At 39.4% G+C, this 25,495-nt stretch overlaps 1 protein-coding gene across 5 annotated transcripts in view; it reads left to right on the top strand.

Annotated features, from left to right (window-relative positions):
* The window catches only part of USF3 (upstream transcription factor family member 3), a 67,226-nt gene extending 58,532 nt beyond the window's left edge, over positions 1-8,694 (top strand). For all 5 annotated transcript variants that reach the window (XM_053705824.1, XM_053705822.1, XM_053705823.1 and 2 more), the window contains exon 7: positions 2,275-8,694. In XM_053705824.1, coding sequence (XP_053561799.1) covers positions 2,275-8,546 — 6,272 coding nt within the window. In that variant the 3' untranslated portion in view covers positions 8,547-8,694. The remainder of the gene's footprint in view (positions 1-2,274) is intronic.
* Positions 8,695-25,495: the final 16,801 nt, after the last annotated feature.

Raw genomic sequence — 25,495 nt, 5'->3', positions numbered from 1 at the left:
GTACCACACACTTAGTACTCATAAATCTCAATACAAAAGCCATTGTTTGGCTTCTATAATAAAAATAAGAGTAACTGGCAGCATGATTTTCTGGCTGATGGCTAAATTTAAAATACATTTGTCAAGCCTTGCGATGAATAAATTACATTTTGGGAGCAGTATTTATTTGTAGGACTATAAGTACGACTAAGCTTGCAAAAAGGGTCTTAAACTGTTCTTTTTTTGTGTACGACAGGCCATTGCCTAATAAATTGCTGCAGTACTCATCTGTAGGTTCTCTCACAAAGTTAGTAATTCTGTTTAAAGGGACAGTCTACACCAACATGTTTATTGGTTAAAAAGATAGATAATCCCTTTATTACCCATTCCCCAGTTTGGCATAACCAACACTGTTATAATAATACGTTTTACCTCTGTAATTACCTTGTATCTAAGCCTCTTCAAACTGCCCCCTTATTTCAGTTCTTTTGACACTTGCATTTTAGCCAATCAGTGGTCACTCCTCAGTAAATTCACGTTCATGAGCTCAATGTTATCTATATGAAACACATAAACCAACGCCCTCTAGTGGTGATAAACTGTCAAAATGCATTTAGATTAGAGGTGGCCTTCAAGGTCTAAGAAATTAGCATATGAACTTCCTAGGTTTAGCTTTCAACTAAGAATACCAAGAGAACAAAGCAAAATTGGTGATAAAAGTAAATTAGAAAGTTGGTTAAATTAACATGCCCTATTTAAATCATGAAAGTTTTTTTTTGGACTTGACTGTCCCTTTTAATATACGTTTTACCTCTCTGATTACCTTGTATCTAAGTCTCTGCAGACTGCCCCCTTATCTCAATTCTTTTGACAGACTTATTTTAGCCAATCAGTTCTGACTCATGAATAACTCCACAGGAGTGAGCACAACGTTGCCTATATGACAGACATGAACTAGCGCTGTCTAGCTGTGAAAAACGGTCAAAATGCACTAATATAAGAGGCAGCCTTCAAGGGCTTAGAACTTATCATATGAACCTACCTAGGTTTAGCCCTCAATAAAGAATACCAGAGAACAAAGCAAATTTGATGATTAAAGTAAACAGGAAAGTTATTTAAAACTGCCTGCCCTTTCTGAATCATGAAAGTTAAATATTATGAGTGCTAGAATATCTCATAAGCGAGAATTTATCAAGCACATTTGCAGATTCCGACACATTCCGGTGTAGGCACAAAATGAGTCAGTCTACAACCAAAAATGTAGTAGTTTCTAGTGATTGACAGGCCCTGCTCTTGAACTTATCTTTGATAGAGCATAGGGTGGGTTGTAAAAAGGGACAGTGTACACCAATTTTCATATAACTGCATGTAATAGACACCACTAAAAAGAATAATATGCACAGATACTGATCTAAAATTCCAGTATAAAACCTTTTAAAAACTTAAAAGCTCCCAGTTTACCACTGTTTATGAGGTTAGGCTGGGACACCCAGTGAAAGAGGCTGGGAAAACAATAAGTGCAGACACCCCGCCTTCCCTACATATGAAAAGACAGATAACATAAACATGAGCCCGCAGTAATCTGTAAACGCATGTATACATCTGACACTGTGGGGCTTGGTTAGGAGACTGAAAATCAGCACAATGTTCTTAAAAAAATAAACAAAACTATACATTGTTACAAAAACACTACTAGATGGGCTATGTAAATGTATTGTCTACAAAACATTTATGCAAAGAAAAATCTTGTGTACAATGTCCCTTTTAAATTTCAAGTGATGTTGCATCGACAACAAACAGGTTGTCTGCATTAAATTTTTCGCTATAATCCTATCTACAGTACAATAATATTATATAGTATTAGTGTGGGAAGACGCTCATGTGAACTAGTTTGTAGATCTGTACTGTTCCAGATTTTGGCACTAAATAGTCTTTCCTGGCTTATAACTTGTAATATCAAATTTAGTGTTAGCCACTAATACAATACACATTGCAATATATGCGGATAAATGATCCCCCAAGGAATGCTCATGAGCGTTTACCTAGTAAAAGTGATGCAAGTCTCGGAGAGGTTCATTCCAAATTTTAATTTTACAGATAGTATTTTATTTTATAAGTGAAACACTGAGATAGCTTCCTTGATAAAAATGTTCACTAACTTCTTGTTTTTATGTCCAGCTAAAAATGTATAGGAAATTCCTGAAAGCTGTGAACAATATATAAAGTTTATTTTTCTATCAATTTAAACTCTGCAAAGTTATGTTTAATTGTACTTTTTTTCATTTTATTTTAAAGCAAATGAAATAAAAAAGTTAAGAAAGGACCTGGAAGACCTACAAAAAGAAAATGCTCGTTACATTGAACTACTAAAAAGCAATGACATCTGTCTTTATGATGATCCCACATTGCATTGGAAAGGAAAACATTCTAAAAATGCCTTGGTTGTTTCTGCAGACCAAGTTCAAAAGACCCCGCTTTGTCTAAATGGGAGCCACCTGGGGTCCAATAACCAGGGTGCAGCTGTGCATGGGATAACTTTTAATGTAAGTCATAATTTGCAGAAACAAACAGCCAATGTTGTTCCAGTGCAGAGGACTTGCAACATTGTATCACCTATTACTGGAGTATATCCTTTGACGGATAAGGCTTGGCAACAAGGTTCTATGTCTGTAACCACATCCAGTCAACAAGCTCCACTCTGTCTTCCTATAACCTCCCTGTCTGCAACTACTATTAATGTCCCTGCAACTAAGGGAGAACATGTTGTCACATTCCCTGCCAGTTCTTCATCTCCATGTATCACAGTAACAACAACAAGCCAAGTGCCGTGTTCTTCCACACATGGATTACAAGTCCAGAATACAGAAGAAATAATAAGTGTCAGTGAAAGCCTAAAGTGCATATCTAAAACCGCTGTGTCTGTTTGTACCAACATGTGCTCAAATCCACAAATTTCTGAAGCACCACAAGTCAGTGTCTCTGCAGTAAACTTACAGGAGACTCCAAGTTTATGTCAGGGGAGATCTTCTTTGGGCAACACTAGCTGTACAGAAGCTGTGAAACATGTAGTTGAGGATATTTTTCCTAGTGTCCATATTGAATCTAGCCCAGAATTACCAAATGCTTCAAGAGAAATGGCAACTTTAGCAGGAGAAATTCAAGTAGCAACTAGTGTAACAAAAATTCCAAATTCTTCTTTTGAGAATGGATGGTCTCTTTCTAACACTTTAACAGCATCAGATTTAAAAAGTATTAGTGGCTTAGCACGTATCCCCTCTGACGGAAACACACAGACCACATGGACAACTTTGCAATTGGCTGGAAACACGGTGCAACCATTGAGCCAGATTTCTAGTGTCATTCCTATGATAACAGAGCAACAAGGAGGTTCCAAGGAATCTTTAATTGTCAATCAGGCAACAGCTTGCATAAAACTGAACAATCCTTTACCACCTGAAGTCAAATCGGTAGATCAAGTTATGGTGAAAATGGCTTCATCTCAACATGTTTCTGTTCTATCGCAACCGCAACCTGCAGCTAATATTCTTCCATTGAACTCCCCTGTGCAAGTTATTCAAGTGGCTCAGCCAATCCAACCTGCCTTAAATCAAACTCCAACCAATCAGAACATTATACTACTTCAGCCCCAGAATGCAGCTCCTTGCCCACCTGTGTTACGGACAGAAGTTCCCAAGCCAACAGCTGGACAACAAATTGTTATAATTCAAACAGCACCTAACCAAAATTCACTTCCACTAATGGCTGCTCAGCCTTCACCCTCTGTCATGGTGCCTCTTAATTCTGCCAACCCTCTTGTTTGTCCATCAAACACCATGCAGAATGCAGTTGCTCCACAGACATTTGGTGGAAAACACCTTGTCCATATATTACCAAGGCCAATGCCTTTAGCAACTTCTAACACTACACAAACTGTCCCTGTATCTAGCACTACATCAAGTCAACAGCAGCCAACTATTTCTCTAAATGGGCAGTTGTTCGCATTGCAGCCAATGACACCTTCAGTTGGAACCTCAAATCAAACCCCAATGCAAATTATTCAACCAACTACCAGTGAAGATCCAAACACAAATGTTGCTCTCAATACCTTTGGTGCCCTAGCCAACCTTAGTCAAAGCATATCACAGATGGCTGGCCAAAGTTGCTTACAGTTTTCACTTAATCCTCCTGCTGCGTCTTTACCAGCCACCAACATTCCAGTTAACTGTATGTCTGCATCTGGAACAAACCTGTCCTCTGTCATCACCGACAGTTTACCAACATTACCAATAGCTGCCAATCCAACCCAGACATTCTCTGCAAAACCAACAAGCGTATCATCATTAAATGGAAAGGCAAAAAAAACTGTCAAGAAACCCAGTGCAAAAAGACCAACTTCTAAAAAAGAATCCATATCAACCAATAAAACAAGTAAATCGGATAATATGAGTGTAGAAACTACAAAGCTGTCAAATGAAGAGGTTCAGGGTCAGCCAGAAAACGTTACCGATACTGTGAGACAAGAGAAGGAAATAGTGTTTGATTCGCATTTGCCAAAATTGACACCACCTGACACAATTCCTGAAACAAGCACTTCAACAGCACTAAAGTCCAGTATAGAAGCAAATGTATCCACTGGTACTGCAACAAAAGAACAACTTTCTGCTGGTTATTCAGACTCTGGAGAGCTTGCTTCTAGCACTGATGTTAGTGTTACTCAGAGTGAGCAACTGCCCCATTCCATAGAGTCAGAGTGCTTTAAGGCTTGTGTTGTGACCAGCGTTTCCTCTTTATCCTTGAATGACTCTCCTATTCAAGACTCTTTGATCGTTGGAGCATCTGTTCACACGTCAGTATGCACAGATGAAAGTACAGAAATTAATGGTTCACAACAATGTTGTATCCGGGATGATTCTACAACCCTAACTGCAACAGACGTATTGGAAGCACAGATTCTGTCTGAAGAACCAAAAGAGAAATTGCCTTCTGTAAAAATGTTGGAAAATATTTGTAATAAAGAATCTATGATCAATAATCATACTAAAGAAGATACATTGGTTATAAATAGTGAAGTTAATGCTTCCCAACAACAGCCTTGTGTTTCTGAACAAGAAATAGTTGCTAGCACCTCGTGTGTTACTAGTAGACAGACAGAATCTCCGATGTCCACAAACTCTGGAAGTGGTCGTAATTTTTCAGTGGCATCTATGTTGCCAGATACCAGCAGAGAAGTAATTTCTAACCATTCATCATCAGTGTCAACATTTAGCGGTTGTAGTTTTACAGAACAAAATGACATAGTAGCTGTAGCTGCAAGAGCCATTTTTGACCAGGAAAGCATTGCAAAAGGAAGGGCCAGTATACAGACAGATACGGGGGGTTCCATTTCTGGGGCTGCTGGAGCTGAAAGTTTGACAAATGATTCTCAGAATTCTTTCACTACAGCAAAAGAAAGTTTGGATATTCAAGTACCATCATCCAATTCCTTTGATTCAAGTCTGCTTAATGTTAATGATCGTTCAGAACAAAAAAATAATTGTACAGCAGGGGTTAGTGCAGCAAACCTTTCTGTGCAGATTTCAACATCTCAGTCACAAAGTGTGACCAGTCTGAGCATAAATAATTTAATACATCAGAATGGTGGATCTCATGCAATTGTAAACTGTGCAGATGTATCACAGTCATCTTCACAAGTGACCATGTCTGCATCAGCTAATATGTCTATGTCATCAAGCACTTATGGAAACCAGTCCCAAGGGTCATCTATCATGCACGAATATTCCCAAGGGCAGATACATTCTTTGAGGGCCACAGTAATGCAAGCTCCTCGGTTAACACAGACCCTTTTAAAGCCAAGTAATGAGAGTCGAAAAGAATCGAATAAGCGCCCAGCTCATGAAGATGTATTACTTTCAACAGCCAAACAACAAAAGCTGTGTCAAGCTCCTATGAGGATCGAAAGTCTTGCAGAGGACAATCAAATGTTAATTAACCATGTTCCTTCTAACTCTTCATCTGTTTCTGGAAATAGTCAAAGTCATGGAGATGGACTTGGCACACTCTTTCCATCAAATAGCAGTTTTGTAAACTCAAACATAAGACAAGGAGATATGCGTTGCAATTCTCAGCCTTCCATCTCGGATCAGCAGCAGGCACATATGGGAAGTCAACATCTCCAACCTTTACAGCAGCATACTACTAGTCAGCATGTATCTATACTTCACAGTAACAATCAGTACTTAAAACAGCAGCAGCAACAACAACAGACCGGGCATTTAAGAGAGCATCATTTGTATCAGCAGCACCACCATGTCTCCCATACAGAAAATTCAGTACTCCTGCAGGCTCATAATGTATCCCAACAAAGACTGATACAACAAGATGTTCAAATGCAGAAGAAGCGAGGTCCTGTACAAGGAAGCCAGTCTGCCCGTTTGACCTTACAGCAGAAACATCAGCTTTCTGAACAAAACCATCAGAAAAGTAATCAGCCCCACAGTCACCACCAGCAGATGCAGCAACAAATGCCTCCTCACTTCAGTTCTTCCCAGCAAGAGAAGTCATGTGATAACAGCTCGAACAGTCGCAGCCACCATGGTACTCATACACAAAGCCACATCACTCAGGATATCCTTCATCAACAGGAAGTTGGTAGCAGACCGCAAGGGACAGTAGTTTCTTCAGAGCACTTATCTGACCACACTCAAGTCCAAAGGCTTATGACCTCAAGGAGCTTAGAGCAACAGATGGTTTCCCAGCCAAGTGTTGTTTCCAGGTCAACGAATATGACATGTTCCCCACATAGACAGGAAAGGAATAGAGTGTCAAGTTATTCTGCTGAAGCACTTATAGGAAAAAGCACTTCCAATTCAGAGCAACGAATGGGAATATCTGTTCAAGGTTCCAGAGTCTCCGAACAAATAGAAATGAGGAAATATTTAGATATTTCTAGGAATAAATTGTCCATTCATGCCATGCAAGGTCGATTACCTGTAGACCACTCCATAAATAATGATACCCAGCGTCTCCCTGATTGCCAGACATTTAAACCAAGTGGTTCTAACCAACAGCAGCCAGGATCCTTTGACATTCAGACTTCAAGAAATGATAGAAATGCTCTTCCATCATCAATGAGGGTTATGCAAGCACAAAGTTACAGAATTACTCAGAATTCAAATCCACCCATGGATCGACAAAAGCACCTACCATATCAGCCTGTGCAAGATGTTCCTATAGCTAGTACCCTTCCTATACGAGATAATGAAAATGCATGTCACCAGAGCTTTATGCAAAGCTTGTTAGCACCACACATTGGAGAGCAGGTTGGTACAAATCAGAGGTCACTTTCCAGTCATACAAGAAATGCACCCTACAATTCATCCTCTGGTATTGAATATAGCTGTCCTCCCAACCGTGATTCTGTACATCTTCGGAGAGACAGTGATGGTCAAAACAGGGAAAGCTGTGATTTGGCAATGGGACAGGTAAACTCAAGGAACAACTCTATTAATATTCCATTCTCCAGTTCTTCCACCTCTGGAGATATTCAGGGCCGAAATACAAGTCCTCATGTTACAATGCAAAAGTCAGTCATGCGGCCAACAGACAGCCAGGGCGCAAAGAATCATTTAAATATTCAAGTTTCGATCAACATGCATGGCGTGGTCCATCCTTCTATAACACATCAGTCTATTTCCCATGGAAATGCTGATCAGAGGCAAACTTTAAGACATGGTAATCCTTTAGTAACACAGCGTTCAAGACATCCTTTACAGGATGAGGTAGACACTAAGTTACAGCAGCCTGAACGAAACAGGACTAATAACCAAAGGCATGGAAACATGTTTGACCCATCTTTGCCACACCTTCCTTTACCTGGTCCTCGCAGTATGATACTTGGACGGCAGCAGCCTGTACCTGAGAAAAGACCTGGTATTGTTCGTTTTATGCCTGACAGCCCACAAGTTTCCAGTGACAATCCCACTGCTGACCAGCATACACTGACTCAAAACTTTGGGTTTTCTTTTATTCCTGATGGCACCATGAACCCCCCAATAAATGCAAATACATCCTTTATACCTCCTGTTACTCAGACTGCTGCCACCCGCACACCAGCCCTTATCCCTGTGGATCCCCAAAATACACTACCATCTTTTTATCCCCCATATTCTCCTGCTCATCCTAGCTTATCCAATGATATTACAATCCCTTATTTCTCCAATCAAATGTTTCCAAACCCAAGTACTGAAAAACCCAACAGTTCAGGATTAAACAACAGATTTGGCTCTATATTATCTCCACCCCGACCAGTAGGCTTCTCTCAAACTACCTTCCCACTACTCCCAGAGATGCCTCCAATGCATATGACTAACCCACCTCACCTGTCTAACTTCAACTTGACCTCTCTGTTCCCTGAAATTGCCACTGCACTTCCAGCAGATGGGTCAGCCATGTCCCCTCTACTTTCTATATCACATTCTTCAACATCTGATTCTTCAAAACAGTCCTCAAACCGTCCTGCGCACAATATAAGCCATATTTTGGGACATGATTCTGGTTCAGCTGTGTAAGATTACTATATACATATTGTTTAACTTTGTAAGTATTTTTTATTACCGCATTTCTTTATATTATTAGAGATTACTTGTTTGGCGGCTGTTCTTTGTTTTTGATGTCATTTCTACATTTGTAAAAATATTCATAAATTCAGATTTCTAAGTTCTCTTTCCTACATGTATTGAGTTCTCTTTCCTACATGTATTGTTATCGATGTTACTTTACCTTTTCTCCTGTTAAGTGTAGTCAGTCCACGGGTCATCCATTACTTATGGGATTATATCTCCTCCCTAACAGGAAGTGCAAGAGGATCACCCAAGCAGAGCTGCTATATAGCTCCTCCCCTCTACGTCATACCCAGTCATTCTCTTGCACCTAACTAATAGATAGGACGTGTGAGAGGACTGTGGTGTGTTAAACTTAGTTTTTATTTCTTCAATCAAAAGTTTGTTATTTTAAACGGCACCGGAGTGTGTTGTTTCTTCTCAGGCAGCATTAGAAGAAGAATCTACCTGAGTTTGTCTATGATCTTAGCGGTCGTAACTAAGATCCACTTGCTGTTCTCGGCCATTCTGAGGAGTGAGGTAACTTCAGAACAGGGGATAGCAGGCAGGGCCCATCTGCAAGGAGGTATGTGCAGTAAATTATTTTCTAAGGAATGGAATTGACTGAGAAAATACTGCTAATACCGATGTAATGTAAGTGCAGCCTTAAATGCAGTAGTAGCGACTGGTATCAGGCTGATATGTATGTATGTATGTATACTCTGAGGTATTTCTGGGGAATGGAATTTCACTAAGAAAATATTGTCTATATTAAAGTAATATTTGAGCCTGCACTGCAGTGAAAGCGACTAGCAGCAGGCTTATTAATAACACTTCATAATTTTCATTTTAAAACGTTTACTGGCATGTTAATCGTTTTTTCTGAGGTACTTGGTGATAAAACTTTATGGGCATGATTTTTACCACATGGCTGTCGTTTGTTTCTGAATAAAAACAGTTTACTGAGCTTCCCCACTGTTGTGGGAGGGGCCTATTTTAGCGCTTTATTGCGCAGTAAAAATTTAGTCACAGTCTTCCTATTTCTTCCTCCATGATCCAGGACGTCTCTACAGAGCCCAGGGGTCTCCAAAACTAGTTTTGAGGGAGGTAATCACTCACAGCAGACCTGTGACAGTGTGTTTTGACTGTGATAAAAACGTTAATTATTAATTTGTTATCCGTTTTGGGTATTAAGGGGTTAATCATCCATTTGCTGGTGGGTGCAATCCTTTGCTAACTTAATACATTTACTGTGAAAAATTGGTTGCTATAACTATTTTGGTTCATTGTTATTTCAACTGTGACAGCTTTTTGTGCTTCTTAAAGGCACAGTAGCGTTTTTTATATTGCTTGTAAATTTATTTAGAAAAGTATTTCCAAGCTTGCTAGTCTCATTGCTAGTCTGTTTAAACATGTCTGACACAGATGAATCTCTTTGTTCACTATGTTTAAAGGCCAATGTGGAGCCCAATAGAAATTTATGTACTAATTGCATTGATGCTACTTTAAATAAAAGTCAATCTTTACATGTAAAGAAATTATCACCAGACAACGAGGGGGAAGTTATGACGACTAACTCTCCTCACGTGTCAGTACCTTCACCTCCCGCTCAGGAGGTGCGTGATATTGTGGCGCCAAGTACATCAGGGCGGCCCATACAAATCACTTTGCAAGACATGGCTAATGTTATGACTGAAGTACTATCTAAATTGCCAGAATTTAGGGGTAAACGCGATCACTCTGGGGTAAGAACAGAGTGCGCTGATAATAATAGAGCCATGTCTGATACTGCGTCACAATTTGCAGAACATGAGGACGGAGAGCTTCATTCTGTGGGTGACGGATCTGATCCAAGTAAACTGGACTCAGACATTTCAAATTTTAAATTTAAGCTTGAAAACCTCCGTGTATTACTAGGGGAGGTATTAGCGGCTCTGAATGATTGTAACACTGTTGCAATTCCAGAGAAAGTATGTAGGCTGGATAAATATTTTGCAGTACCGGCGTGTACTGACGTTTTTCCTATACCTAAAAGGCTTACAGAAATTGTTAACAAGGAGTGGGATAGACCCGGTGTGCCTTTTTCACCCCCTCCTATATTTAGAAAAATGTTTCCAATAGACGCCACCACACGGGACCTATGGCAGACGGTCCCTAAGGTGGAGGGAGCAGTTTCTACTCTGGCTAAGCGCACCACTATCCCGGTGGAGGATAGCTGTGCTTTTTCAGATCCAATGGATAAAAAGTTAGAGGGTTACCTTAAGAAAATGTTTGTTCAGCAAGGTTTTATATTACAACCCCTTGCATGCATTGCGCCTGTCACGGCCGCGGCGGCATTCTGGTTTGAGTCTCTGGAAGAGACCCTTAGCACAGCTCCATTGGATGAGATTATAAACAAGCTTAAAGTCCTTAAGCTAGCTAATTCATTTATTTCTGATGCCGTAGTACACTTAACCAAACTTACGGCTAAGAACTCCAGATTCGCCATTCAAGCACGTAGAGCGCTGTGGCTTAAATCCTGGTCAGCTGACGTGACTTCTAAATCTAAATTGCTTAATATTCCTTTCAAAGGGCAGACATTATTCTGGCCCGGTTTGAAAGAAATTATCGCTGACATTACTGGAGGTAAGGGCCATGCCCTGCCTCAAGACAGGGCCAAACCAAGGGCTAAACAGTCTAATTTTCGTGCCTTTCGTAACTCCAAGGCAGGAGCAGCATCAACTTCCTCCACTCCAAGACAGGAAGGAACTGTTGCTCGCTACAGACAGGGCTGGAAACCTAACCAGTCCTGGAACAAGGGCAAGCAGGCCAGAAAACCTGCTGCTGCCCCTAAGACAGCATGAAGTGAGGGCCCCCGATCCTGAAACGGATCTAGTGGGGGGCAGACTTTCTCTCTTCGCCCAGGCTTGGGCAAGAGATGTCCAGGATCCCTGGGCGTTGGAGATCATATCTCAGGGATATCTTCTGGACTTCAAAGCTTCTCCTCCACAAGGGAGATTTCATCTTTCAAGGTTGTCAGCAAACCAGATAAAGAAAGAAGCGTTTCTACGCTGTATACAAGACCTCTTACTAATGGGAGTGATCCACCCAGTTCCGCGGTCGGAACACGGACAAGGGTTTTATTCAAATCTGTTTGTGGTTCCCAAAAAGAGGGAACCTTCAGACCAATCTTGGACTTAAAGATCCTAAACATCAAAATGGAAACTATTCGAACTATCCTACCCTTGATCCAAGAGGGTCAGTACATGACCACAGTGGATTTAAAGGATGCCTACCTTCACATACCGATTCACAAGGATCATTACCGGTATCTAAGGTTATTTCCTAAACAGGCATTACCAGTTTGTAGCTCTTCCCTTCGGGTTAGCTACGGCTCCAAGAATCTTTACAAAGGTTCTGGGCTCTCTTCTGGCGGTACTAAGACCGCGAGGCATAGCAGTAGCTCCGTACCTAGACGACATTCTGATACAAGCGTCAAGTTTCCAAACTGCCAAGTCTCATACAGAGTTAGTTCTGGCATTTCTAAGGTCACATGGGTGGAAGGTGAACGTAGAAAAGAGTTCTCTATTGCCACTCACAAGAGTTCCCTTCTTAGGGACTCTTTTATAGATTCTGTAGAAATGAAAATTTACCTGACGGAGGACAGGTTATCAAAACTTCTAAATGCTTGCCGTGTCCTTCATTCCATTCAACACCCGTCAGTGGCTCAGTGCATGGAGGTAATCGGCTTAATGGTAGCGGCAATGGACATAGTACCTTTTGCGCGCCTGCATCTCAGACCGCTGCAATTGTGCATGCTAAGTCAGTGGAATGGGGATTACTCAGATTTGTCCCCTCTGCTAAATCTGGATCAAGAGACCAGAGATTCTCTTCTATGGTGGCTTTCTCGGCCACATTTGTCCAAGGGGATGCCCTTCCGCAGGCCAGATTGGACGATTGTAACAACAGACGCCAGCCTTCTAGGTTGGGGCGCAGTCTGGAATTCCCTGAAGGCTCAGGGATCATGGACTCAGGAGGAGAGACTCCTTCCAATAAACATTCTGGAATTAAGAGCAGTTCTCAATGCTCTTCTGGCTTGGCCTCAGATAGCAACTCTGAGGTTCATCAGGTTTCAGTCGGACAACATCACGACTGTGGCTTACATCAACCATCAAGGAGGAACAAGGAGTTCCCTAGCGATGATGGAAGTTTCAAAGATAATTCGCTGGGCAGAGTCTCACTCTTGCCACCTGTCAGCGATCCACATCCCAGGCGTGGAGAACTGGGAGGCGGATTTTCTAAGTCGCCAGACTTTTCATCCGGGGGAGTGGGAACTTCATCCGGAGGTGTTTGCCCAACTGCTTCATCATTGGGGCAAACCAGATCTGGATCTCATGGCGTCTCGCCAGAACGCCAAGCTTCCTTGTTACGGATCCAGGTCCAGGGACCCGGGAGCGGTACTGATAGATGCTCTGACAGCACCTTGGGTCTTCAACATGGCTTATGTGTTTCCACCCTTCCCGATGCTTCCTCGATTGATTGCCAGGATCAAACAGGAGAGAGCATCGATGATTCTAATAGCGCCTGCGTGGCCACGCAGGACCTGGTATGCAGATCTAGTGGACATGTCGTCCTGTCCACCATGGTCTCTGCCTCTGAGACAGGACCTTCTGATTCAGGGTCCTTTCAAACATACAAATCTAATTTCTCTGAGGCTGACTGCATGGAGATTGAACGCTTGATTCTATCAAAGCGGGGATTCTTGGAGTCAGTGATTGATACCTTAATACAGGCTAGGAAACCTGTTACCAGGAAAATTTACCATAAAATATGGCGTAAATACTTATATTGGTGCGAATCCAAGAGTTACTCATGGAGTAAGGTTAGGATTCCCAGGATATTGTCTTTTCTACAAGAAGGTTTAGAAAAGGGTTTATCTGCTAGTTCGTTAAAGGGACAGATCTCAGCTCTGTCTATCCTTTTACACAAATGTCTGGCAGACGTTCCAGACGTTCAGGCTTTTTGTCAGGCTTTGGCTAGGATTAAGCCTGTGTTTAAGACTGTTGCTCCGCCGTGGAGCTTAAACTTAGTTCTTAACGTTCTGCAAGGTGTTCCGTTTGAACCCCTTCATTCCATTGATATCAAGCTGTTATCTTGGAAAGTTCTGTTTTTAATGGCTATTTCCTCGGCTCGAAGAGTCTCTGAGTTATCGGCCTTACATTGTGATTCTCCTTATCTGATTTTTCATTCAGATAAGGTAGTTCTGCGTACTAAACCTGGGTTCTTACCTAAGGTAGTCACTAACAAGAATATCAATCAAGAGATTGTTGTTCCATCAATGTGCCCTAACCCTTATTCAAAGAAGGAACGACTTCTGCACAATCTGGACGTCGTCCGTGCCCTGAAATTTTATTTACAGGCAACTAAAGATTTTCGTCAAACTTCTTCCCTGTTTGTCGTTTATTCTGGACAGAGGAGAGGTCAAAAAGCTTCGGCTACCTCTCTCTCTTTTTGGCTTCGTAGCATAATACGTTTAGCCTATGAGACTGCTGGACAGCAGCCTCCTGAAAGGATTACAGCTCATTCTACTAGAGCTGTGGCTTCCACTTGGGCCTTTAAGAATGAGGCCTCTGTTGAACAGATTTGCAAGGCTGCAACTTGGTCTTCACTTCACACTTTTTCAAAATTTTACAAATTTGACACTTTTGCTTCTTCGGAGGCTGTTTTTGGGAGAAAGGTACTTCAGGCAGTGGTTCCTTCTGTTTAATGTTCCTGCCTTGTCCCTCTCATCATCCGTGTACTTTAGCTTTGGTATTGGTATCCCATAAGTAATGTATGACCCGTGGACTGACTACACTTAACAGGAGAAAACATAATTTATGCTTACCTGATAAATTCATTTCTCCTGTAGTGTAGTCAGTCCACGGCCCGCCCTGTTTTTTACGGCAGGTCTAAATTTTAAATTAAACTCCAGTCACCACTGCACCCTATAGTTTTCTCCTTTCTCGTTTGGTTTCGGTCGAATGACTGGGTATGACGTAGAGGGGAGGAGCTATATAGCAGCTCTGCTTGGGTGATCCTCTTGCACTTCCTGTTAGGGAGGAGATATAATCCCATAAGTAATGGATGACCCGTGGACTGACTACACTACAGGAGAAATGAATTTATCAGGTAAGCATAAATTATGTTTTTCATTTAAACCGACCTGAAGCAATTTAAGATTGCAACATAAAATTATACATTGTAAAAAAAAACAGTTACTTGTTTCCCCTCCAATTCTGAGAGTTGAAAGTACAAGCTAATCATGCCCTATATATGACCCTAATTGTTCTCGACAGAGCTAATCAAATAAACAATTTACTTCTATTATACAATAAACTTTATTCTCTTTTGTATGCTTTGTTGAAAAGCATACCCAGGTAGGCTCAGGAGCAACAATGCACTACTGAGAGCTTACTGCTGATTGGAGGCTACTCACAACTGTCTCTTGTCATTGGCTCACCAAATGTGTTCAGCTAGCTCCCAGTACTGCATTGTTGCTCCTGAGCCTACCTGGGTATGCTTTGTTGAAAAGCATACCCAGGTAGGCTCAGGAGCAACAATGCACTACTGAGAGCTTACTGCTGATTGGAGGCTACTCACAACTGTCTCTTGTCATTGGATCACCAAATGTGTTCAGCTAGCTCCCAGTAGTGCATTGCTGTTCTGGAGTGAACTATAAAAGGACAAACACACAGTTCTGTGCAAGCAACGCCACCATAAGAACGTTTTTTATTTTTCCACACTGATATCCCTTTAAAGGGATAGAAACGTCAAAAATAAACTTGTGTGATTCAGACAGCTCATGTAATTTTAAGACACTTTTAAATTATTTTCAAATGTGCTTCGTTCTGTTGTTATCCCTTGTTAAAAAAGAATACACGCATATCCTACTCTAGTGGGAGCTAGTTGCTGATTGGTGCCTGCACACATTTGTCTCTTGTGATTGGCTAACTAGATGTGTCCAGCTAGCTGCCAATAGTTCAATACTGTTTCTTCAGCAAAGGATAATAAGAGAGTGAAGTAAATTTTGATAATAGAAATAAATTGGAGAGTTGTTTAAAATAGTTTGTTCTATCAAAATCATGAAAGAAAATTTTGGAGTTTCCTGTCCCTTTAAGGAAGTATCATATTAAAGGGACATGATATCAAATCCAATTTTTTCTTTTATGATTCAGAAAGAGCATGCAATTTTAAACAACTCTCTAATTTACTTATATTATCTCATTTGTTTCATTCTCTTGCTATCCTTTGCTGAAAAAACTACCTAGATAGGCTCAGTAGCTGCTGATTGGTGGCTGCACATAGATGACTTGTGTGATTGGCTCAAACATGTGCATTGCTATTTCTTCAACAAAGGATATCTAAAGAATGTAGCAAATTAGTTAATAGAAGTAAATTGGAAAGTTGTTTAAAATTGTATTCTCTATCTGAACCATGAAAGAAACATTTTGGGTTTAAAGTTCCTTTAAAGACAAATATTTTCATACATTTTGTATGGTGAAATTATGATCCTAAATTTGACATCTTTTTAGAGTCTGTACTGCCACGTTTTCCTATTCATCTGTAACTTCCTGTAAATTGGAAAGTATCTTAAAACTGCTTGTTCTATCTGAATCATAAAAGGTTTTGACTTGAGTGTCCCTTTTAACTATAGAACTTACTAAATAAATTGTCATTCCTATCCTGTTGTGTATTGATTTGGTAGATTTGTATATATGTACAGTTTCATAGGAGTGGATAGGTCTTATCCAAAATGATATTTATAAATATATTTGGGTGTTCCCGTCTTCCATTCTGTTTAAGTAACTGGAGAATCTTTAATCCCCAAACATCTTGATTAATTAAGCTTTGAATGTGCCCACGTATTATAAATAATAATTTTTTAATGAATATCACAAGAACACAATTTAAACTATTTTTGAGTTAAGAGGTTAAAGGGACACTAAACCCAATTTTTTTTTTCTTTTATGATTCGGATAGAGCAAACAATTTTAAGCAATTTTATAATTTTACTCTTATTGTCAATTTTTCTTTGTTCTCTTGGTATCTTTATTTGAAAAGCAGAAATGAAAGCTTAGGAGCCGGACAATTTTTTGGTTCAGTACCCTGGATTGCGCTTGCTGATTGGTGGCTACATTTAGCCACCAATCTGCAAGCGGTACCCAGGTGATGAACCTAAAATGGGCCGTCTCCTAAGATTTCATTCTTGCTTTTTAAATAAAGTTACCAAAATAATGAAGAAAAATGTATAATTAGGAGTAAATTAGAAAATTGGTCCAAATTGTTTGCTCTATCTGAATTATTAAAGAGAAAAAAATTGGGTTCAGTATCCCTTAATAAGGTAAAGGTGTTTAAATTTATTTTAAGACTAACAGGAAGAACAATTTGGTCACTGGCTGACGAGGAGACCTCCCACAACTCTATTGGTGGACAATCACATTTATCACAGGCATAAATACAAAAATGTACTAATTCATCACTTACCTCTGCTAAAAAACAGAAAAATGCCTTTTTTTTAATTTAAAACTTAAATGTCCCTTAAATGTTTTTTTTATAGTGTATATCTTTATTGTATTGACAATGTTTTGTTCTGTTGGAGATTTGGTATAACAGAAATCCCTGGAATAACTCCATCCTTGTGCAATTAATGGGGTACTCATTTGTAGAGGCTCTGTAAGCAATGTACATATTGTGCACGTGTATACATTTCTAGGAGGCTAATGCGAACGAGATTTTCTGTAAATATGTTTTATAGGTTTTTTTTGTAATGCAAAAATAAATAAATTCTGAGAATATTTTTGAACCTGAGGTTTAGGTTTGTTTGTTTCTCTTAAAGGGCAGTTGGAAGGAGAAGGTTTTATAATACTGCTTTTTTCTTAATAATGGTGCTTTTGATTTTGCAACTTTTGTGGTGTTTCAACTTGAGGTTATGATTTTCTTATTTAATGAATTATTCTAGTTGTAATAAGTCTTTGTAAAGGTCCTAAACATATTTTATTAATAAAATGATAGCTTTCTGTTGTGGTCTGTTTAATTATTTTTCTATCTACTGTGTTAATGTTGCTAAGCTAATGCTATTTTGTGTGTGATATCAATATATCACTGTTGGATCCACTCTCTCATCTAATTAAATTAAACATTCGCCATAGTGCAGGAACATTTCAATACTGCCCAAAAGTAGAATGTATGTATATGTACACTCAGGATTTGTTTAATCTAAAACAGTTTATTGTAGGAAAAAAATACAGTTTGGGGTCACAGCCCCTGTATTAGACTAGCCAGGTATTGTCTAAACAGAGAAACGAAAAACCTAAAACATTTCCCGGTGCAAAGACAACACAAATGGTTGCCATGGTAACACCCAAAACCATTTTTCTAGCCATAAAATATCTTGAAAAATTAATGACATAACAAAATAAGCCATAAACAAAACATATTAGTATGTAAATGTATCATTCTCCATCCATTAACATTAATCCATAAAATGGGAACAGTATTAATAGCGTAAACCAAATGTCATTCTTATATTCAAACTACTAATAAAGCAGAATCTAGCAATTAACAAAGGAATAAATGATAAAATATTAAATACAAATTGCATGTAACCTCAACGGGCGCCTGGGTGGTACAACTCAACTGCTGGGCGTGTTTTCGGGGATGGGGTTGTAGTAACGACATTGCTTAAAGGGACACTGAACCAAAAAAAAATTATTTCGTGATTCAGAAAGAGCATGGAATTTTAAGCAACTTTCTAATTTACTCCTATTATCAAATTTTCTTTATTCTCTTGGTATCTTTATTTGAAATGCAAGAATGCAAGTTTAGCTGCCGGCCCATTTTTGGTGAACAACCTGGGTTGTCCTTGCTGATTGGTGGATAAATTCATGCACCAATAAAAAAGTGCTGCCCAGAGCGCTGAACCAAGAAAGAAAAGCTTAGATGCCTTTTTCAAATAAAGATAGCAAGAGAATAACAAAAAATTAAGGTGAAAAATAGGTGTAAAATAGAAAGTTGCTTAAAATTGCATGCTCTATCTGAATCACGAAAGAAAATAATTTGGGTTCAGTGTCCCTTTAAATAAACTAGCTACATAAAAAGGTAGCATACGTTTTGTTGGTCTTCTCTGTACTACATATGGTACAATGGGATAAAGCTACTACCTATATATAAACATATGTATTCTCAAATTCAGATGGATCGTTGGCTGATAATGAAAAAAAATCTATAAATATATATGGGCAATGTACTAAAAATAGTAATATGTTATCAAAAGGAATGAGGACTTTGTTAACACATACTTATAAAGTGTGTTGAAGACTTGGGATCTACACGATAATCTCAGTGGGGTACTAGTTCAACCCACTGGAGATCAGACATCTAACCTACAAAACCTATGGAACATACAGCTGTAAAAGAATACAGAGACTTCTGCCGAAACACTGAGTCACGTGGGGCATAAGCCACGCCCACTGATGTAAGACGCCACTCGAGCAGACAGGAGACCTTATCTTTTTCTTTCTGTGGAAAAAGAGAATCTAGAGCCGAGAAATCGGACAAATTAGTCAAGCCACTATTAGAAACACTATACTGGATACATAAAGCTACCAGCGGAGGCCAAATACAGAGTGTTGAGACATTTGGTTATATTCGGGTGCCGCAGATCATCACTCTGCATACTAGAGACTGTCTTTCTAAACCCCCCAACTGTATTTTAGTTGCTTTGTCAGCATTTTATTGTATTACATTTGATACGATTTGGAAATGGCTTTATTGAATTGCACTGATATGATTCGAGTACTATTTTAGATTTGACGTCCAAATCTTTTTACTGCGTAGTATATATTATACTTTACTATACTTTTTAACATCGCATCCATATTAAATATATATTTTATATTACCACGTTTGTTTGACCATTTTTTAACCATTTTGGGGTTGGAATATCTGTGTTTGTTCCAATATCAAGATAACCAAAATAGAGTTCCAAATATATACTTGTATATCCCTGCAGGATTCCCCCAGCTTTTTTAGCGCTTGTATACCTACCTTTTTCATCAAAATGAATGAGCACAAGATGCAAATTATTAGTCCTTTGAAATCCTCAAGGTTACATTTTAATACACCTGGTGTTCTGTTGGCTTCTGTGACACATCCAAATGTGTGACCAGGCGTGCAGTTACGTCATCATTTTGCAGACATACATCATCAATGGTTGCAAAAGTCGACAAAACATGAGACGCTAGTGACAAATCCTATCCATTATCCGATTGTGCATTGTGACCTCACGGAGACACAGACCAATCGGATTATGCATTACTGGCCGAGGGCAGATATGCTCCAGAGAGTTCTGTTCAAATCAGAGCCTCTTACAATTTAAAAGCAAGTTGTGGTAGGTGGGACCCATGGTTAGGTTCCCAGAGGTTGCGGCGCCCAAGGCTCTGATTAGAATAGAATCTCTGGAGCCTATCTTCCCTCAGCTGTTAATGCATGATCTGATTGGTCTGTGTCTCCGTGAGGTCACCAGATGCACAACCAATCGGATAATGGATAGGGTTTGTCGCTAATGCCTAGTGACAGAACAGCTGCCATCGGATTTTGCAAGAAGTGTGCATGCGACACGCACACAAGTTTACAGTACAAATAGATGGACAAAGGAAGTTTTAATGAGAAACTGCTAGAGACCTAAGAAGTACAGTGGAGTTAATTAACAAACTGCACAGCAGAACCAACTTTCTTTTCAAAAGAGCTTTATTGAGATAAAGTAAGGTTTCACAACAACATTGAAAACAAAGTGGTGTACATTATTATCGATGCATGACTTTGTTTTGCAATTTATATTTTAGTCATCAACAGATTCTGTTCATTTATAAGTGTACAATTCTTAGCAGTTATGGATCTGAATATTAAACATAATGGTTTTTAAACTAATACCCTGCGTGGCATTAGATCAGGTGTGTATAAAGGAAAAGTGTTTCTATGTCAAGGGTACTGCTAAGATCCATTAATTGGGCTTGCAAGCTATGTTCCAGAAATCTTTTTGCTATACCCCAATTGTTACTTTATAGACCTCTTTTGGGTCCTATAACTTAACATAGTGATGATGATGTTGGGGTTATATTTTTTAAAATTTATAAAGAATAACAAGACAAGTATATTAAACAGAGAACAAGTAACACAAAGGTCTACACTGGATCAACATATAATATTATAAGAAATTCACCTGTGTACCACCGTGTTAATATAAGAGTAAGAGGTTATGTACCTATATGTACTAGATTATGCAGCCATTATAGTCTTTACAGACCTATACTTTTAAAAGTCATATCCTGCTGTTTTCCTCTCTGCAGCTCCGGCCGCGAGCCCCTTAAGGATAGTTAACTTTTGTTAGTAGGTTCAGATGTTATATGTGTGATGCAATTTCTAATATTTCAACATATAATGCTTCCGGTATATTTTGTCTAGTTGCTCAACTGTTGTGGCACAGATGTGTCCGACTCTAGGGGGCGCTATAATAATACCAATGGATTGATAGATTAGAGGATATGTAGATATGACTGTAAATATGGTGTAGCTATAATAAGCTAATTATCATGATATAACCTATAATAATATAGTGCATATACATAAATCACATAGAGAGCAAACATACAATCATAACAAACAGTTATACAGATATATCTTAACTGAGGCTTTGTGAAAGCTTATGACACAAGTTCAGATGTTCAAGGTTGTCCGGATGTATTCATCAATGGCTGTAATTCATCTATGTTTGACAATTCAAATAGAACCAATTCAAATCAATTCAGATGAACGTGAGCAGCTCCTCTCATGGATAATCAGCAAAAAATCAGGAATCTGTGAAAACAATCACAAAGAAAGAGGGCACCTCCTAGTGCAACACTGAGATGGTGGTGGAATAAAACAGATCTTGTACTGAAATAATACTCACAAGGAGAGCAGCACCAAGTGTGCTAAGTGACCCAGCAACACTGATCCTGCAATAGGATGTTGGGATCCAGGGATTCCAGGTGGTGTAGTAGGTAAATCAGGCTCAGGCTTCCATATAGTACAACATATATTTATTTAAAATGGTTTTAAAAACATACGGCTAGATTACAAGTTTTGTCGGTAAAAACTTGCGGGGCTAACACTCCTTTTTTTCCCAGCGCTTACTTTAAACAACGCTGGTATTACAAGTTTTCTGAATGGCTGCGTTAGCCTCAGAAAAGAGCGTTGAGCCAAATTTAGCTCCGCTTCTACTTACGGTAGCGGTAAGCTGGAAAAACGTGCGCATGCACGATTTCCCCATAGGATACAATGGGGCTGAGCTGGCTGAAAAAAACCTAACACCTGCAAAAAAGCAGCGTTCAGCTCTTAACACAGCCCCATTGTTTCCTATGGGAAACACTTTCTAAGTCTACACCTAACATGAACCCCGAGTCTAAACACCCCTAACCTTACACTTATTAACCTCTAATCTGCTGCCCCCAACATTGTCGCCACCTGCATTATACTATTAACCCCTAATCTGCTGCTCCGGACACCGCTGCCACCTACATTATCCCTATGAACCCCTAATCTGCTGCCCCTAACATCGCCGACACCTATATTATATTTATTATCCCCTAATCTGCCCCCCAATGTCGCCGCCACCTACCTACACTTATTAACCCCTAATCTGCTGACCGAACATCGCCGCCACTATAATAAATGTATTAACCCCTAAACCGCTGCATTCCCGCCTCGCAAACACTATAATAAATGTTATTAACCCCTAATCTGCCCCCCAACAACGCCGCCACCTACCTACAATTATTAACCCCTAATCTCCCACCCCCAACGTCGCCGCTACTATAATAAAGTTATTAACCCCTAAGTCTAACCCTAACACCCCCCTAAGTTAAATCTATTTTTAATAAATCTAAATAACATTTCTAAAATTAAATAAATTAATCCTATTTAAAACTAAATACTTACCTATAAAATAAACCCTAATATAGCTACAATATAACTAATAGTTACATGGTAGCTATTTTAGGATTTATATTTATTTTACAGACAACTTTGTATTTATTTTAACTAGGTACAATAGCTATTAAATAGTTAATAACTATTTTATAGCTACCTAGTTAAAATAATTACAAAATTACCTACACTATCAATAAATTAATTAAATAAATTAACTACAATTATCTAACATAAAATACAATTAAATAAACTAAACTATATTACAAAAACAAACACTAAATTACAAAAAATAAAAAAATATTACAAGAATTTTAAACTAATTACACCTAATCTAAGCCCCTTAATAAAATAAAAAAGCCTCCCAAAATAATAAAATTCCCTATCCTAAACTAAATTACAAAGTAATCAGCTCTTTTACCAGCCCTTAAAAGGGCTTTTTGCGGGGCATTTCCCCAAAGTAATCAGCTCTTTTACCTGTAAAAAAAACAAATACAATACCCCCCCAACATTACAACCCACCACCCACACACCCCTACTCTAAAACCCACCCGATCCCGCCTTAAAAAAACCTAACACTACCCCATTGAAGATCACCCTACCTTGAGCCGTGTTCACTCAGCCGGGCACAAGTGGTCATCTGATCCGTCCAGAAGTGTTCATCCGATGGGGCAGAAGTCTTCATCCGATCGGGGCAGAAGAGGTCCTCCATCCAGCAGAAATCTTCATCCAAGCGGCATCTTCTATCTTCATCCATCCGGCACGGAGTGGGTTCATATTCAAGACATCCGACGCGGAGCATCCTCTTCTTTCTGACGACTAACGACGAATGAAGGTTCCTTTAAATGACGTCATCCAAGATGGTGTCCCTCGAATTCCGATTGGCTGATAGGATTCTATCAGCCAATCAGAATTAAGGTAGGAAAAATCTGATTGGCTGATTGGATAAGCCAATAGAATGCGAGGTCAATTCTATTGGCTGATCCAATCAATTCAATTTTTCCTACCTTAATTCTGATTGGCTGATAGAGTCCTATAAGCCAATCGGAATTCGAGGGACGCAATCTTGGATGACGTCATTTAAAGGAACCTTCATTCGTCGTTAGTCGTCAGAAAGAAGAGGATGCTCTGCGTCGGATGTCTTGAAGATGGAGTCGCCCTCGTCGGATGGATGAAGATAGAAGATGCCGCTTGGATGAAGACTTCTGCTGGATGGAGGACCTCTTCTGCTCGGATCGGATGAAGACTTCTGCCGGTCCGGATGTCCTCTTCTGCCCCATCAGATGAACACTTCTGGACGGATCGGATGACCACTTGTGCCCGGCTGGGTGAACACGGCTTAAGGTAGGGTGATCTTCAATGGGGTAGTGTTATTTTTTTTTTAAGGGGGGATCGGGTGGGTTTTAGAGTAGGGGTGTGTGGGTGGTGGGTTGTAATGTTGGGGGGGGTATTGTATTTTTTTTTTTTTACAGGTAAAAGAGCTGATTACTTTGGGGCAATGCCCCGCAAAAAGCCCTTTTAAAGGCTGGTAAAAGAGCTGTTTACTTTGTAATTTAGTTTAGGATAGGGAATTTTATTATTTTGGGGGGCTTTTTTATTTTATTAGTGGGCTTAGATTAGGTGTCATTAGTTTAAACTTCTTGTAATATTTGTTAGGAAGATTAGGGGTTAATAAGTGTAGGTAGGTGGCGGCGACGTTGGGGGGCAGATTAGGGGTTAATAAATATATAATGTAGGTGTCGGCAATGTTAGGGGCAGCAGATTAGGGGTTCATAGGTATAATGTAGGTGGCGGCGATGTCTGGTCCGCAGATTAGGGGTTAAATAATTTTATTATAGTGTTTGTGATGTGGGGGGGCCTCAGTTTAGGGGTTCATAGGTAGTTTATGGGTGTTAATGTACTTTGTAGCACTGTAGTTAAGAGCTTCATGTTCCGGTGTTAGCCCATTAAACTCTTAACTACTGACTTTTATATGCGGTAGGAGTCTTGGAGGTAGAGGCTGTACCGCTCACTTTCTCCAAGACTTGTAATACCAGCGTTAGGCAAATCCCATTAAAAAGATAGGATACGCAATTGACGTAAGGGGATTTGCGGTAGCCAAAAGTCGCGAAAGAAAAGTGAGCGGTACACCTGTACCTGCCATACTCGTAATACCAGCGGGCGTTAAAAAGCAGCGTTAGGACCCCTTAACGCTGCTTTTTAAAGCTAACGCAGAACTCGTAATCTAGGCGATAGGTTGTTAGACTTCACCCAAATTAATATAAAGACAAATGTTGTGACAGATTGCAACGCGTTTCTCAGCTCAGCTAGCTGTTTCCTCAGGCATCTGTTTAACTAATGGAAGCACTGGCTTATAAAGCTGTAGGTAAGCCTGAAAACGCCTCCCAACACATGTTTCAGCAATTATACTCAATTGACAATTAACTATCTACCCATGTCCTACATATATTTTATAATACATTATACGTAAGAATATGATATCAAAACCCCAGCAATTGAAAATTGATCAACCATAATATTATTGCCTCATGATAACCCATAAACATTTGATGGTTTAGATATAAATATATAAATCCACAATTAATAATATAAACATATGATTAACCCCAAAGGGATTGGTGATATAATACATTCATACATATATAGAGCCCCATATATACAAATTTTTCCTATTCCACTCTCTTTGCCTCGATCAATGCCTTAATAGTTATGTTAATATATTACTATAACGAAAAATTATGGTATAAATATAAATAAAAATATAAATAAATATATATACGATCCTTCAAACTTATAATGAAATGGTCGTTGTGTATTTTTAAACTGCTACCTTTACTTACATTTTTACAGTGTTCTGTTTTGGACGATCTGAATACAATTTTATATTGAATCATTCAGATAATCGCCACATTAGGGTTGCTAGATGATTCGTT

This window comes from Bombina bombina, chromosome 3, assembly GCF_027579735.1.
Source record: "Bombina bombina isolate aBomBom1 chromosome 3, aBomBom1.pri, whole genome shotgun sequence".
NCBI lineage: Eukaryota > Metazoa > Chordata > Amphibia > Anura > Bombinatoridae > Bombina > Bombina bombina.
Note: the sequence above shows the minus strand (reverse complement) of the source record. Positions and strands in the feature narration are given on the sequence as shown.